The following is a 17,439-nucleotide window of genomic DNA, read 5'->3' on the forward strand; positions in this document are numbered from 1 at the left end:
TCAGAGCTATAAAAACGTAAGAGATACATGTGAAGTAAGTCCTGGAAAGGCTAGATTGCTGTCAAGGAGTCTGCAAACTGATTGGCTGCTTCATCATTGTGGGGAGTTGGAATGGTGCAGATTGAGAGCCAAAATCATCTTGGACTTTCCTTAGTCCCCATAATAGCTATGTATCACACACCTGATTCTAGCATCTTTCTGACAGGCTGAACCTTTGAAATGTAAAAGGAGGCACTAGCTCCCCCAACCCAGAAGCTAAGAATGTCTTCAAACAGCACCCAGTACCCAAAATCTACAACAGAGAGGTCACTTTTTTCCCTGAAACCTGCCTGCCTGATGTCCTCACCATGCATTTCCTATGTACATTGACTCGTGTCTTTGCTCTGTGACTATCAAAGGTCACATAAAGGTCCCTGCAGTGAACACACCATTCGTGGCAGCCCAAAGCCACGCCTTTAGGCTATGGTCATTCACGTTTGCCTCCAAATAAACTCTCTCCACTTTGAAGCAAGGGATATGTTCTACTTTTGCGTAAGTAACATGGACTGTTGATGAGGGTGTGACAAAAGTTGCTTTTCCCTGACTATTCTCTGTATAGACTGCATGCTGACCAGTACAACTCTTTGGAAAGACAACTTTGCAAGTGACATAGTTAAAAACATGCATGACCCACTGTCTCAGAAATTCAGCCCCTAGGAACTCACAAACAACATATGACCAGTGGGCATGTAACCAGAAAAATTCTGTCTGAGAAGAGGGTGAGAATTTAAATGTCTGCCGACAAGATATCGCTTAACTAAATTGTGGCAAACCCACTATGTCCAATCTTCATGTACTAGCAAATAATTTCTCTATATTAGTAAAGGAGGGGACCACAGAAAAAAGGGAAGGAAAGAGGGAAACAAGGAAGTAAATGAGGGGAGAGGGAAGGAATAAGACCACAGAAAGCACAAAGAAGGCAAAACCACCGTGCACCCCGAACAATAATACAGCATTCAGGAAATAAGTTAGTGAATAAATTTCAAACAATCACAACAGTCATCTTTGCGGACTGGGCTCTGTCAGTTTACTTTCTAAATCTGTTGTTATTTTTTACAGTATGGCCTTTCTGTAGTCAAGGACGACGATGTTTCCATAAATCTCAAAGAGAGAGCTGCCTCACTGGTCTCTTGTCAAAGCAGAGCCATTGTCAAGCCAAGCCTCACAGGAGTGAGGCTGGCCCACTAAGATTCACGCTCTGGAAAGGCAGTCCATGGGCTAAAACACAATGTGGACTATGACCATCAGTTCCATGGAAGAAAAGAAAATGTGACAAAGTGTTGTTCCTCTCTATCTGAGTCTACTCAATAAATACTTAAAATTTTATTATTTGCCTCCAAGTCCTAGTGAGAAAAGTAATTCTACTTCATCAAAGTAAAAACTACAAAAAAAAAAAAAATTCCACTTAGATAAAGTGAAAACTCTGCACTTGAAGATAATCAGAAGGGGAGATAAAATCAAAATTATCTACTTAAGGGGCACCACGTATGGACTACTACACAGCACACTAAATCTCCACATACTGTAGTTTCAGGAATGTCCTAACTTCGATGGATAACTTAACTGAGGTGATAGCTGGGAGGTAGGAGTGTGGGACATTCCTTCTCTGCAGCTCCGGAGGCATAGGTGCCATTGCTGACCCCCTGGCTTTCTACACCTCCTCCCACTCAAGCTAAATGCCATGGACTCCATCTGTGCTTACCCTCTGCCACCCCTCACTGAAAGGACAGGCTACATACCAGGTCTTCTGGAGTGAAACTTGGGAGAGTTCTACCAGCTGGGATTAGCAACGAGGCTGCACAGAGAACAAAGAAGGACACAGGTGTTAGAACTGACCTCTTGACATTGCCCCATATAGAGAATTGTATTTGTATATATATATATATATTATTGAAATTAATTTTTATATATGATATTCTGATCACAGTCAATTGTAAGTTTTCAAAACATATTCTCAATGAGTCATGCAGACCAAGTTAAATTCTAAATTTACTGGCTCCATTTGAGAGGAAAATATTGAACTGTATTTTTCCTGGCAACTTTAAAGACTTCACAACTAAATTATTTTAAGTTATCAAAGCCAAATCTCTCATTAAACTCAGACTGTACTTCAGAAATCCATAATGAAACATATAAACTGTCTTTGGTAACTCTAAGAAAGCTCTAACTCTCCATGCCAACTTTTCACCCAGGAAAGAATATTAGAACATATCAGAAGTAATACGATTGATAAAAAGCACATAAGCCAAGACAAATGCCAACAATGAATAAGAAAATGTGGAAAGTGGGTGGAGAGATAGCTCAGTGGTTAAGAGCATGTATGGCACTTCAGAAAGGCCTGAGCTCTACTCATACACCTCTAGAAAGTGGCTCACTCCAACTCCCCGGGGGTGAGGGTTGATATCTCTGATCTCTCTCTGCAGGTATCTGCACTCATATGCACATACATATTCACATACAGATATAAAAACCTAATTAAAATTATAAAAAAGAAAATGTGATACATGCACACAATGGAATTTTAAAAGAAAAATGAAATTACAACATTTGCAAGAAAATGCTTAAAGCCGAAAGTCCTTGCACAACACACAAAGCCACCTAGACTGGCAAATAGCTCATGATTTCACTCATGGGAAACCTGGATTTAAAATCTGTGTGCATATACACCCATGGCTGTGAGGGGGTGTGTGTGCGTGTGTGTGTGTGTGTGTGTGTGTGTGTGTGTGTGTGTGTGTGTGTGATGACACTAGAAGGGGACCATGAGTGAGGAAGATCTTCAGGGGAAAGGGGAAAGGGCCAATAAGAGACTGTGTGACATGAAAACAGAAGAGAGGGCTATGATGAAGGGATCATGCAGAGAATGAGCAATGCCAGAGGGGTCAGAGGGGAGGAGTGAGTCACAACAAAGGACAGTGACACATATGTATGAAACTGCCATAATGAGATGATTTATGAAAACAACACTATATTGCCGTTAATAAAAATGGGTGATTTTTAGCACGCATATGCAGCCATGTATGTAGTGAGTGTGATATTAACTGTGGCGCCTTTTCACATAGTGCGCTAAGGAAAATTGCCCCAAGGTCTGTTTTTGACGCTAGAATGGCTCCATCACACACAACAAATAGCTGGTTTTTTTTTTTTTTTTTCCAACGCTAACCATCCTCCCTATGTTAAGTAGAAGAGAGGCTATGGACTGAGGGTTAATGAAGCACACAATTGTTTTAATCCTCCGCTCATCTGTGGCTTTGCTTATTAGCAGGCATTCTGTTAGAAAAAGCAAATGAGAAAGAAGGGGAGTGGCCAGGACTCACAGGGATTAGTCATAATTAGCCTGAGCGAGCAAAGCTGATGCTCTCCACATAAGCCCGCCTGTGAGGACAGAGAACTCTGTTTTCAGCATTTGAATCCTGAGGAAAGCCAGCAATGAGCCTTTTCTCCTAAGCCCCTTCCAGAAAAATCTAAAGGACAATTCTGTGTTTAAGGAAATCAAACAAAGCTATGAGAGCTGCTAACACTTCTTCATAGGCATCAGAATAAAAGCCAGAACTGACACAACTGGGAAGTTCTATGCAGTCTCCACTTAATTTTAATATGAGGTTCACAAGCTCTATCATTAAACTTGTCTGAAATTTTAAAGTATTCAACCTCATTTCATAACCAAGTAACTTTTCATTAAATATGTATTTTGACTCAAATGAGGTAATATAATTTCAGATTCCATAGATGTATTCTAGGAACATTACATTTGAAACAATAAATTTTATAATAATAGCAAGAATGCAATTCTACAAGCATAATGCAAAAATTTTCAACATAATCATCCAGTTTAACCACATTAAAATTTGTAAGTACCTTTTTCTAAACCACAACCGAAAATTCTGATAACATTATAGCAGTTGCTTTACAATTCCTGACCTCATTTTCAATCTATAAAAATATTATGTGAGCCATGTGTCCTACTTAGGGTTACTGTTGCTGTGATGTGACACCATGGCCAAAGCAATTTGAGGAGGAAAATGGTTTACTCCATTTTACACTTCCACATCACAGTCCATCACTGAAGGAAGTCAGGACAGGAACTCAAGCAGGGCAGGAACCTGGAGGCAGGAGCTGATACACACAGAGGCCATGGAGGGGTGCTGCTACTGGATTGCTCCCCTTGGCTTGCCCAGACTGCTTTCTAATAGAACCCAGGACCACCAGCCCAGTTATGACACCACCCACAATGGGCCGGGCCCTCCCCCAAGAGAATGTTCTACATGCTTGCCTAAAGCCTGATTTTATAGAGGCATTTTCTCAATTGAAGTTCCCTCTTGTCCAATGACTCTAGTTTCTGTCAAGTTGACATAAACTACCCATCACACAATATAATTTAAAAATTCAGTATCTGGCCAATATCTTCTCTGGAACTAACAGCAGCACATGGATGTTTCCTGATGATGCAACTAAAACAGACACCAAAGTCACCAAAAGGGCCAATGTGGGCCTTCCCTCCAGATCTAAGTTCACAGACAGGGTTTGGGTTTGGGCGTTTGGATGCTAGAAGACAGATCTCAGTGCTCGCACAGTGCTCCCTGCACACTGCATACAGCTCCCATGCCCAGGCATGGCGGAGGGCAATGCTTCAACCATTACATGTTGGTCAATAATTTTAAAATGCAACAAATTAACACACATACACACACCCATACACACTAACAAGGAAAAATCAAGGGTCAGGTGGCTTCGTGGTTGGATTCAACTATTCAAATGAGAATTAATATTAAGTCCCCTTAAGCTCTTCCAAAAAAAGAGAACCACTTCCAAACACTTCTTACAAGTCCATTATTACCTTGAAACCAAAACAAAACCAAAATACTCAATAACAAGCCAATGTCTGTGAGAAACCCTGATAATGAAAAAACTAATAAAATCTCAGTAAACCAAATGCAACAATATGCAAAGAAGATCATACCACAACCAAGGAGCCTCTACGTTTAGCATGGAAGGACAATGTAATATCTCCAAGTCAATGCGACATTTAACACTAGCAGAATGGAACAGAAAACACACATCATATCAACTGACGTAGAAAACACTCTTGACAAAGCCTTTCTAACATTGTGTGTGTGTGCGTGTGCATGTGTGTGTGTGTACATATATGTTACTGAATACATATGGAGGTCAGAAAACAACTTGTGGAAATCTCCCACTCTGCGCTTTTTTTTTTTTTTTTTTTTTTTTTTTTTTTTTTTTTTTGCCTAGGTCTTTTATCACAGCAGTAAAAAGGTAACTAAGATACACAGTGTGAGCCTGTGAGAAAAGGGAGAGAACAAAGGGCTGGAAGGTAGAAGGGAAGAAGAGAGGAAAGAGGGGGAAGGAGAAAGGGAGGGAAGGAAGGAGGGAGGGAGGGAGAGGGATTGACTGATTTAAGCTAGTGGTTCTCAACTTTCCTAATGCTTTGACCTTTTAATACAGTTCCCCATGTTATTGTGACCCCCCCCCCAACCATAAAATTATTTTTATTGTAACTTCATAATTATAATTTTTCTACTATTATGAATCATCATGTAAATGTCTGACATGCAGAACATCTGATATGCGACCCCTGTGAAAGGGTCATTCAACCGCAAGGGGTCGCCCCCCACAGATTGAGAACCGCTGCTTTAAACAGACACAAACAAAAGACACTTCTGCTCATGGATTTATTGAAGTAGTTAATATTATCAAAATCTCCGCACTACCCAAAACATACAAATGCTATGCAGTCTCTATCAAAATTCCAATGATACCCTTATAGAAATAGAAAAAAATCTGAAATTCGTGACCAGACCATAAATAAGCCCCAGTGACCAAGGCAGGCAGCCCAGAGAAAATAATCAGATGGCTCAGCGGATACAGCCTGATGGACAAGCATAAACACTTGGGTGTGACAGCTCAGGACACGCCCGAGAGCCAGACAGTGCAAATACACATGCACAGGTGAGCCTGGAGCCCCTGAGTGAAACAGCAAGCAGCAGCAGGGGAACCTCGATGGCCAACAGCCAACTAGCCAGGCGTTTGCAAAGGGAGTGAATCCTCCATCAAACTCAGCTGAAAGAGAGACTAACACCAGCCCTTAGGCTCTGACCTCCATGATGACCTGCTCTTGAATGTGCACGTGTGCAGGCAAACACTTAGAAGAAAAAAATCAAGGCATCACATTCCTAATTTTAAGATTATATTACAAAGCCAGGTACAGGGAAGTGCATACCTATAGCCCATATTCAGGAGATAAACACAGGGGAGATTGCTTAAAATCAGGCAGGAGTTTTTGGGTTTGTTTGTCTTTTTGTTTGTTTGTTTGTTTTAACGGAGTTTAAGACCAGCCTGAGCTCTGGGTTAGAAATAAATATTATTTTTTTAAAAGCACTATTACAAAGCTATAGAAGCTAAAACACTATAGACCAAAAACTGAGGATATAAAGCCAGGTGGTCAGGGCTTTTAATCCCAGCACTGACAGGGAAGGGAAGATGGATCCCTGGGCTTGCTGTCCAGTGGCCATGGACCAATTAGGCATGCTCTAGGACAGTGGGAGGCTCTGTCTCAAAATACCAGAAGTTATCCTCTGTACGTATATGCATGCCCACATACTTACACACACACACACACACACACACACACACACACACACAAAGAGACAGAGAAAGAGAGAAAGATGTACAATAAATTCACACATGGGAGACCATCTTGCTCCCACCAAGACATTAAAAGGGACAATGGGAAAGAACTCTCTCCTCAAAAGCTGGTGTTGGAGTTCGCAAAGTCTTGATTTGATTTATAAATTTTGAAAAATGTCCTCTTGTGCCCTGATCATGACACCTCGCGCGCTCCCTTTGCTGCTCACACTGAACTTGGCATGATAGTGCAGGGTGTGACTAGAACTGATTAGAGCACACAACATGATTTCCAGATGGTGGAGGCCGTTAGCTCAGTGTTGCGACTGTGTCAGTTGTGTGTTATTGGAAATGTCTGATTTTTTATCCAAGTTTCCAGGATGACTTGGTGGATTGTGACATTTCCTTTGTTCATTTTTAGTTGTTTTAAGATTCCAGATCTATGGCGATGCCCTCTTACCCTGATCACACTCTTTCCCATAACCCCCCATGTATGATACAGCAATGAATGCACATAAGTCTTTCATGTTGCACAAAGTTCCCAGTTCTTCACATGTAAAATCACAACAGTGGACTTTTCTCTTATAACCTTATGCAAAAAATTAACTCACACTCAAAATGAATAGAAGACCCAAACATTAAAAGGGTGAAATACCCTGACATTAGCATGTAGGCTTCCATAACAAGAGCTTGGGCTATACAATGATAAATGGAACTTCTGTTACTCAGATTTTATCAGCTAAGACAAAGATGTAATAGAACTAAAAGATGAACTAATTTAGTTCACAATTCAGTCCATTGTTTTAAGCCTGGAGTGAGGCTAACAGTGATGGTGGGAAGGACATGATGAAACAGATACGTTCGCCTCATCACAGCCAGGAAGCAAAGAGTAAGCCTGCACTAAGATCAAAAACTCAAGCGACACCACATGCTGGCGAGGATGTGGGGAGAGAGGAACACTCCTTCATTGCTGGTGGGAATGCAAACTAGTACAGCCACTTTGGAAATCTATCTGGTGCTATCTCAGAAAAATGGGAATAGGGCTTCCTCAAGACCCAGCTATTCCACTCCTTGGAATATACCCAGAAGATGCTCCAGCACACAACAAGAAAATTTGCTCAACCATGTTCATAGCAGCTTTATTCATAATAGCCAGAACATGGAAACAGCCTAAGTGTCCCTCAGTAGAAGAGTGGATAAAGAAACTGTGGTACATATACACTATGGAATACTACTCAGCTATTAAAAACAAGGAATTCCAGAAATTTGTGGATAAATGGATTGAGCTAGAAATGATCATAATGAGTGAGTTAACCCAGAAGCAGAAAGAATCAAATGGTATATACTCACTTATATCTGCATACTAGCCCAAGGGGCATGCATGTCCCACGAAAGCCTTCACTTACCAGGAAACTGGGACAGAGGGGAAGGCATCCTATTGGGACTCTAAATGAGAGACGCATGGGAGAATAGCAAAATAAAAGGATACAGAGGGTCCTAGAAATCTACAAGTAGAACAATATGATAGGCAGATTTGGGCCCAGGGGTCCCGCTCAAACTAAGGCACCAGCCAAGGACAATACAGGAGGTAAACTTTAAACCCCTTCCCAGATCTAGCCAATGGTCAGAATATTCTCCACAGTTGAGTGGAGAGTGTGATATGACTTTCTCACATACTATGGTGCCTCACATTTGACCATGTCCCCTGGAGGGGGAGACCTGGTGGCACTCAGAGGAAGGACAGCAGGTAGCCAAGAAGAGACTTGATACCCTATGAGAATATATAGGGGGAGGTAATCCCCCTCAGGAACAGTCATAGGGGAGGGGAATAATGGGAAATGGGGGGGGGAGGAATGGGAGGATACAAGGGATGGGATAAACATTGAGATGTAACAAGAATAAATTAATAAAAAAAAAGAAAAAAAATTATTTAAAAAAAAAAAAAAAAAAAGAGTAAGCCTGCACAAGAGAGCTACCTCCTCCTAATCCTTTATTCTCCTGGGGCTCTGGCCTCCAGGTGGGATGTGCACACTCAGCATGGGCATTCTCCTGTCTTGTAAACACTTCTGAGAACAGAACGCGCACACTGACATATCCAGGCATGGGCTCCACTGTCTCCAAGCATTCTCTGCCCCATACAGTGCAGCTGTCGCATAAGATTAACCACAGCAGGACTACATCAGACATAAAAAGCCCTGACAACAAGAGGCTCAGACCACAAAAAGGCAACATGCAGATGAGAAAACATCTCCAAGCTACGTGTTTGATGATGGGCTAGTATCTGAACTATGTAAAGACCTCACACAACTCAGTAGTATAAAAACAAGTAACTCAGTTTTAAAATGAGCAAGATATCTGGACAGATATTTTCCACGGAGACCCAGAAATACTCAATGGGCATTTAAAAGGTTGCTTGGCACCACTGCTCATCAGAGAAGCAAATCAAAAGAGCAGTTAAGGTGGCATGTAGGTCAGCGGTAGCAGCTCGCCTCTCACAAAAAGCGGGTATTTTATCACGAGCACAGATCTTTTAAAAGATACACCTGTCCACTACAAGGATGGCTATCCTCAAAAAGAGACAGCAGGTGATGAGGAGGCTACAGAGCAAGGGTAATGCCCCTTCTCCTTTGAGACAGGGTGCTGTTCACAGCCCAGGTCTGGAAATCACTTATGTGACTCAGAAGGTCCTGCACTCGATCGTCATCCTTCTGGAATTGCGCTGTGACACCACACCTAGTCCCCAGGATTCCCATCTTTAGGCAAACAGAAAACCAAGCATCACAAACACTCTATACATCTCTATGGACCACTGCTAACAGTCTCCTGACAAGGGCACTCTGCACAGCACAACCACAGGCATGAATCTGGAAGGCTTCACACTGAATGACACATACCAGACACACACACACACACACACACACACACACACACACACACACACACACACACACAATGCTGTGTGTTCTCATTTACATTTAGAATCTAAAAAGAAAAGGAGCCAGGGAGATGGCTCAGTGAGTAACTTGTCACCAAGACACCAACAACTGAGTTGACTTTTTGAAAGCATGGTGGATGGGAACAAGTAACTCCTAAAACTTGCCCTTTGACCCCCAAACGGCACACAGGCGCACGCGCGCGCGCGCGCACACACACACACACACACACACACACACACACACACACACACACACACAAACACACAGTTAAGTGAAGTTTTTTTTAAAAGAAAAACATACCAAAATAAAGAATAAAATAGGGGGTTACCAATGTGGGGAGGCAAGAATTGAGATTTGATCAGAGTATCTGAAGTCTAGAGGTAAAACATGCAATATGGGGGCCCTTTTGTTTGTTTTGTTGGTCAGTTGGCTTTTTGAAACAGGGTTTCTCTGTGTAGCCTTGGCTGTCCTGAAACTAGCTGTGTAGACCAGGCTGGCCTTGAACTCATAGAAATCCACTGCCTCTGCCTCTCCAGTGCTGGTTTTAACAGCGTGCACCACCACCACCCAGCTGAGAGCTGTTCTAATACTGTATTATATTTGAGAGTTTTGCTAGCCGTGTAGATTTGAGACTCTTGTCACACTTTTTAAAGAAGTGAATAACTCTAAGATGATGGGCATGCTAACTTCCATAATCTATGCCAGCAACCTATGTGCATCAGAACAGTATGCCGCCCAGTTTAAAACACACAGTAAAATTTAAGTGAAAAATAAGTATGTGGGCCAGGGAGGTAGCTCAGCAGACAAAGGTGCTTACTATGCAGGTCTGGCAACCCATGTGACCTCCATGCATAAGCATATGCATACATGTGCACAAATGTGCACACACACACACACACACACACACACATCAGCAGTAGCAGCAACAACAAATTGTAGGTGGTTGCCACACCCACCAGGCTGTGGGCTCTGGGGATCTGCACACCTTCTCACCCTGCTCTGCAGGCTCTTATCCACTGAGCCACTCCCCAGGCTCAAATCCATAGTTTTAAATGCTCTTTGGGGCCCTCGATTATTAAGAATATAAAGAAACCCTGAACAAAAAAAAAAAATAGTTGAAATCTGGTAACACAGGATATTCCTAAGAAGTGAATACAGCCAAAAAATATAACAAAGCAAACAAGCTTTAAAAACAGAGCTGACGGGTGTAAATGACTTACTCAATTGTGGGTTTTGTTTGAGCTCATTATCAAAAGAAATAAAAAGATTCTAGGAGTTTAAGTTATTTTAATCAGGCTTTTTAAAGCATACCATGAGAAGATACAATTAAGAAGTACTTCAATTTTATGAGGCTATTTATTTTAAGACTCTTATTGAGACCAGAAATGAAGACAGATAAGAATGGGGTTTGTAATGCACTTTTCTTCCTAAGCTCCTTCATTGTAAATTTCATGGAAGAGAATAAGAAAACTGTCTTATTTTAAATGTAATTATTTCTATTATTCTAACTTCCAAGACAGAATAAAAAAATAAGGTGCTGAGTGAAAACTAGCTAGATCCAGACTTCGCCAGTGATTTTAAATCACTGGTAATATTACCATCTTCCGGGCAAAATGGAGTATTGCAATGTTGAATGACAAGAAAAATGAGAAGTTTTTAAACTGTCATTTTGATAAAAGACGTTCAAATATTTCCCTCCCCCTTTTGCATCACACTTCTCACCAACCTCAGGTAAAAAGAACCTGACTACTTAGCCATGCACAGTAGCTCATAGCTGAGGTAGAGGATGGCTGAGTTCCAGGCCAGCCTGGGCAATGATAGTGAGTTCTAGGATAAACTCCTGCCTCAAAAAAAAATTAAATAAATAAATAAATAATTAAAAACTGAAGTTTGCAAAAGTGCTAACTAGGGTGGTAGCGAAGGGAATGCTCTGATAAAACAGCAGAGAGTAAAGTGAAAGCACAACTAAAGAAACAGTCACTGATAAAAAGTGGTTCGGCATGCCAGCTTTACAGTGATGTTCCCATGACTCGTGTGTGCGCGCGCGCGCATGTGTGTGTGTGCGCGTGTGTGTGTGTGTGTGTGTGTTATATGCACGTTTACGTAGGATGTGTACAGTATGTACACATGTGTGATATATGCACATTATGTATACAGTATATGCATGTGTGTATGGTATATGTACATATGTATGACAATGTGTGTGTGTATGTGTGCAATGAATGCACATATGTGGTGTGTGCGTGTGTATGGTAGGTGTGTGGTATATGCATGTGTGCGTTGTGTATGTGTGTGAATATATCTGATATATGCTCATGTAGTATATGCTTGTGTGCCTGGTGTCTGTGTGTGGTGTATGCACATGTGTGTATGTGGTTGTGTGCGGTACATGCATGTGTGTGTATATACTTGAACAGGCTCCCCAGTGTCCTACTCTATCCTTCTCTGCCTTGTACTTTGTGACACATGTCTCTCGCTGAACCATGCTAGGCTGAAGGCCATGAGTCCCAACAATCCTCCTCTCCCCACCCCTCCTGGCTCTAGCTAAAAGATGCTTGCAAGGGCAAATGGGTGGAACTAGAAAAGACCATTCCGAATGAGGTAACCCAGACCAGAAAGACATTCATGGTATGCACTCCCTTATAAGGGGATTTTAGCCGTATAGTAGAGGGTAAACATACTACAAAACGCACAGACCCAAAGAAGATGAGTGACAAGGAGGACCCAAAGGAGGATGCTTAAGGATGCTCACTCAATGGGGAAACAGACTAGACAGAGGTGGTGGTTGACAAGAAGGATCACAGACAGAAATAAGGTCAGACCTGGGGAGAGTGAGGGGCGGGAGGGCAGGAGGCCTGCAAAGAAAAGAGAAACTGTGGGTGGAGGTATCTCTGTGACAAGCTGGAGACCTAAGTCAGGAGAGGCTTCTGGGAGGATATGAGGGGGCCCCTAGCTGAGACTCCTAGTAGCAGGGGCCATGGAGCCTGAAGAAGAAACCCTCTAACTAGACAAGACTCCTCGTGGAGGTAAGAGAACACCAACCCATGCACAAAAACTTTGACTCAAAACTTATCCTGCCTACAAAACCTGCAGGGATAAAGAAGAGTAAAGGAATGTCGAACCAATGCCTGGCCCAACCCAAAACATCCACTCCACAGGAGAGAGCCAACCCTTGACACTATTAACAACATTTTGCTTTGCTTGCAGACAGGAGCCCAGCATAGCTGTCATCTGTTGAGTTTTATTTGTTTCTTTGTTTTTCAAGACAAGGTTTCTCTGTGTAGTGCTGGATGTCCTGGACTCACTTTGTAGACCAGGTCGGCCTCAAACTCACAGAGATCCACCTGTATCACCCTCCCAAGTCCTGGGACTGAAGGCATGAGCCACCGTGCCCTGCCATAGCTGTCTTCTGACAGGCTCCATCCAGCAGTGGTTTGAAACAGAGGCTGAGACTCACAGCCAAACATTGGGCAAAGCGTAGGGAATCTAGTGGAAAAGTGGGAGGAAGTATAGAAGGACCTAGAGGTGACAAGAGCTCCACAAGAAGACCTACAGAGCCAACTAACCAGGGCCCAGAGGGGCCTCTGGAGTCTGAAGCACCAAGCAAGGACCGTGTACGGACTGGACCTAGGGCCTCTACATTGATGTAACTGATAGGCAGCTCAGGTTTCATGTGGGGTCCTCTAGTAAGGGGAGTGAAGGATTATCTCTGACAAGGACTCAGTTGCCTGTTTTTTTATCACTTTCCCCTGGCTCAACTGCCTTGCCTGGCCATGGGAGAAGAGGATGCACTCAGTCCTGAACTTCATTAGCTAAGATGGGTGCATAGTGTGGCTCTACTTTTCTGAGGAATTAGGGGAGGGCAGAGGGTGGGGCTGGGAGGAGAGGAGGGGGGGCTACAACCAGGATATAAAGTTAATTAATTAATTAGTTAGTTAGTTAAAAAAGAGTTGGGGGGATGCTTGCAAGGCCACACGTAGGTCTTTACATGGGTGTTAGCCTGCTGCTTGCACAGCAGGTGGCCTCTCCCACTAAGCCATCTCTCCCATCCTCCTGTGACTCACTAACCCTTACAGAGCAATATATTTTTAGGCTTAGTAAGAAATTTTGTGCTTGGTAATTCAGTTGTCATTTGCTAATTTATTTCATTTTCATAATTGCTCCCATAGTTCAACTATTTTCGTTTGGTTTTGTTTGTTTGTTGTTTGTTTGTTTGTTTGTTTGTTTTTCAAGACAGGGTTTCTCTGTGTAGCCTCACTGTCCTGGACTTGCTTTGTAGACCAGACTGACCTGGAACTCACAGAAACATGCCTGCCTCTGCCTCCCTGAGTGCCAGGATTTAAAGGCGTGTGCTACCACGCCTAGCTATTTTTTACTAGAAGGGGCGTGGCAAACAGAAAGACTGAGGACATAAAAGGAGAAAGAATGTCAGAGTCCAGCTGAATCCTCCTGCAAGCTAAGAATTGAGAGACCCAGCACAGGCACCGGGGAGGTGGCTCAGAGCCTAAAAGCACTGGCTGCTCTTCCAGAGGACCCAGGTTCCATTCCCAGCACCCACGTGGCACCTCACAACCATCTGTAACTCCAGTTCCAAACTTCTAGCCTCCCCTGGCATCATATATATAATATACATGGGGCACAAACATAAAATGCAGGCAAACATCCATGCACATCAAAGAAAATAATAATTTTCAAGAATTCTAGAACTGTTAACATTTCCTGAGAAGGTTATCAGCACAGGGATAGTGGTTCTTTTATAGAGATTATTTTGTTAAAATATCAACAACCCAGGCTTAAGGCAGAGATATATATGATCTCAGGTGGGACCTTAGTCCTTTTCCAAGACATTTTCTAGGAACCTCAAACAAGACTGCTGTCTGTTTACGGAGAACTCTCCCACCTTCCTGAACCCTTGATCTGGAGTATTACCAGAATCCTGTCGGGGGAGGTCCACAGAAACCACCTTGTGGCCTCATCTGAATCCTCAGCAGCACTTGGAAAAATAAAAGCTTCCAACTCACATAATCGTGTGTGTGTGTGTGTGTGTGTGTGTGTGTGTGTGTGTGTGTGTGTGTGTGATTGTTGCAGAGAAAACAAAGGGCAGCTCTTGGAGAAGCACAGCCCCACACCCTCGGGGTGTCTTGCACCTCTTCTCACATCTCTCATGTTAACATCTATTTAAAAACGCTCTGGCTCAGGATCAGGGTCTGAGGAATGGCTGTGGGCCCTGTGGCCAAGAAGATGGCCAGAAGCCCCCAAAATAGGCCAAGGAGATGGGTGGGGAGATGCCACTTTCAGGAGGGGGGAAAAGAAGATGTTGAGATGGGGTGAGGAAACCAGCAGGGAAAGGCCTCTGGCCAAGGAGGAATTCACAAGTCTGGCCAACCATAACCTGTGCCTGAGATGAGGTGGCCTCTTCCACTCCCTGGATTCCCTGTTAACACACCTGTTGCTACCTTCCACTGTCTTGGAGCCTGCTGAACATTGTAATACGTTTTGGTAAAAATAATAAATGAATAAAAAATAAATCTCATAAAGTAAATCTAGTCTCAGATCCTGTCAGCGTCTGTTTCACCTTTGTTCTGTGTCACCATGAATTAAACTCATGTAGAAAGATATATGTGTGTATACATATATGTGTATACATATATTTATATGTTCTATATTGTATGTTTATTTTGTATATTATATATTATATATGTGTGTACATAAATAGGTAGATAGATAGAGATACACACACAGTGTTCTAATAAACCCCAGTTCTGCTCCGTCGTACTGACTCACTCAGATTCTTTTCTGCACTGAAGCCAAGGATCCCACTTTGCCGGAGTTGAGGTCCCTAACAGAGGCATTTGGCCTGCTGTGTGTGGTGGCACAGAGCTATGCTTCCTCTCCCTGTTGCCACTGACAGACACGATGTTCTTTTCTTTTCACTGTTGCCAACATGATTTTCATAAGAATTTTCCAGTCCAAAGAATAATCTACTTATTACTGATGAGGTAATCCAAATACTACCTTTCCTTCTTACAAACATGGGTCTACTAAACCTCAACTAAAATCAATAAGATCTAATGTGTGGACACACCCAGACATACGCACTCAAGCAGCCTAGGACTTATAAGACTCAAAAAGAATAAATAAGAATTTAAAAAGAATAAGAAAGGCAGATAGATTAGTTACCCTTTGATCTTTTATTGGTCTTTACCAGTTTAAATTGACACACATAAATCTAAATCTGGGCAAAATTTTTATTTAGAAGCAAGCTTTTAGTAAATCCAATAACAAAATAAAGTGCGCATAGTTAATCACTTGCTACTACTTTATATGGCCCAAACTATAAGGTAGCCTGAACTCCCTCCATGGTTTTTTTTTTTTTGTTTTTTGTTGTTTTTTTTTTTTTTTTTTTTTTTACTCAATTTTGCTTCAAATACAATACTAAATTTGTGATGTGCACAGAGAAAAGAGGAGGGGCGGGCGAAAGGAGGAAAGAAACAAACCTTGGAGCACCTACCTTTCCCACAGTTACTTCAGCAATCACAGTTGTATTACTCCCTGAAAACACTCAGTCAGCTTCTCAGAAATAACAGTGGATGCTGTAAACTTGCACACTATATCCCTGGTAATGGTTATCCATTTTACCAAATTAAATTTTAAAGACTAGTTTTAGAAACCTGAATCTTTTTAAATCAGCACGTGCACTGTAGGTTCCTCTAAATCGTCAAAAGGTGAGGCCCTCTCTACCTTAAGGACATTAATTATCCTGACTTTAAAAGGTACCAAATATGAATCCGTTCTGAAAACATAGTCTTAGGCAAATTCTCTCCAACCTGTGGATTGCAGTGTTGGTGGTAAGCCATGCGGCAGCTGAAAGGTGAACACAGGTGACCGCACATTATTTCTAAAGAAGTCCTCTGTTGCTTTAGACTGTAAAACTTTGGTTTCCCAGAGCTGCAAGGGAAAAAAAATACTTTTACATTTTTATTGGTTTAAAAAAAATCAGCTAAGATGGCGTACTTTTTTTTCTTAAATGTTAATGCTCCCAGTGAGCAGCACAAGGAACACATGCTAACACGACTGAAGTTTGACAAGACATATGACCTCACAGGCTGTGACACTGGAACAGGAACGAGACATGAGCACAAACCTTCTTCAAGTCTTTTAACACCTGCTCCTCGACGCCTTCCTCAGCAAAAAGGTCCCGCACGCCCTCGATTACATCTTCAATGACAGATCGGTAGAGTTTGGGCTACATGAAAGCAATTGTTAAGAGGTTTTAACTCTCAAATTAGAATGAGCTTGCTTGAAAGACATGCAGGTATACTCTCTGGTCCACAGCTTAAAGAAAACCCACCACAAGGTTATGAAGTACATCCTGGTCCCAGTACAGTCTTGGCTCCTGATAAATTGTATCAGCCTCCTGTGATCCCTGTGAAGCTCTTATCACGAGGTTGAATGGCAACTACAGCACCTGGAGATGACCTCGCAGATCCTCGCAGATGTATGGGTGTGCTGGTGATTATATGTCTTGGCTTTTGTGTATTTATCCTTCCTGCTCCTTTTCGAAAGGGAAATTGAAAGCAGCTAGAAATAAATTCCTATTTTCTTCTTCTTTTTTCTTTTTTTATTTTGTTGTTGTTGTTGTTGTGTTGTTGTTGTTTTCAAGTATGGGTTTATAGACCAGGCTGGCCTCGAACTCACAGCAATCCAACTGCCTCTACCTCTTTAAGTGCTGGGATTACAGGCATGTACCACCACACCCAGCTAAACCCCTACTTTCAATCTGCCATTTTCTCAAAGTAGTCACTGTAACAGTCATTAATAAGTG

The 17,439-nt window shown here is 42.2% G+C and overlaps 1 protein-coding gene across 1 annotated transcript in view; it reads right to left on the minus strand.

Moving 5' to 3' along the window:
- Ston1 (stonin 1) overlaps positions 1-17,439 on the minus strand; it is an 89,098-nt gene that overhangs the window by 31,973 nt on the left and 39,686 nt on the right. The window contains exons 3-5 of the mRNA XM_051156873.1: positions 16,759-16,860; positions 16,442-16,562; positions 1,779-1,834 (exon numbers count right to left, since the gene is read on the minus strand). Coding sequence (XP_051012830.1) covers positions 1,779-1,834; positions 16,442-16,562; positions 16,759-16,860 — 279 coding nt within the window. The remainder of the gene's footprint in view (positions 1-1,778; positions 1,835-16,441; positions 16,563-16,758; positions 16,861-17,439) is intronic.

The sequence above is a fragment of the Acomys russatus genome, chromosome 1 (assembly GCF_903995435.1).
Source record: "Acomys russatus chromosome 1, mAcoRus1.1, whole genome shotgun sequence".
Classification (NCBI taxonomy): domain Eukaryota; kingdom Metazoa; phylum Chordata; class Mammalia; order Rodentia; family Muridae; genus Acomys; species Acomys russatus.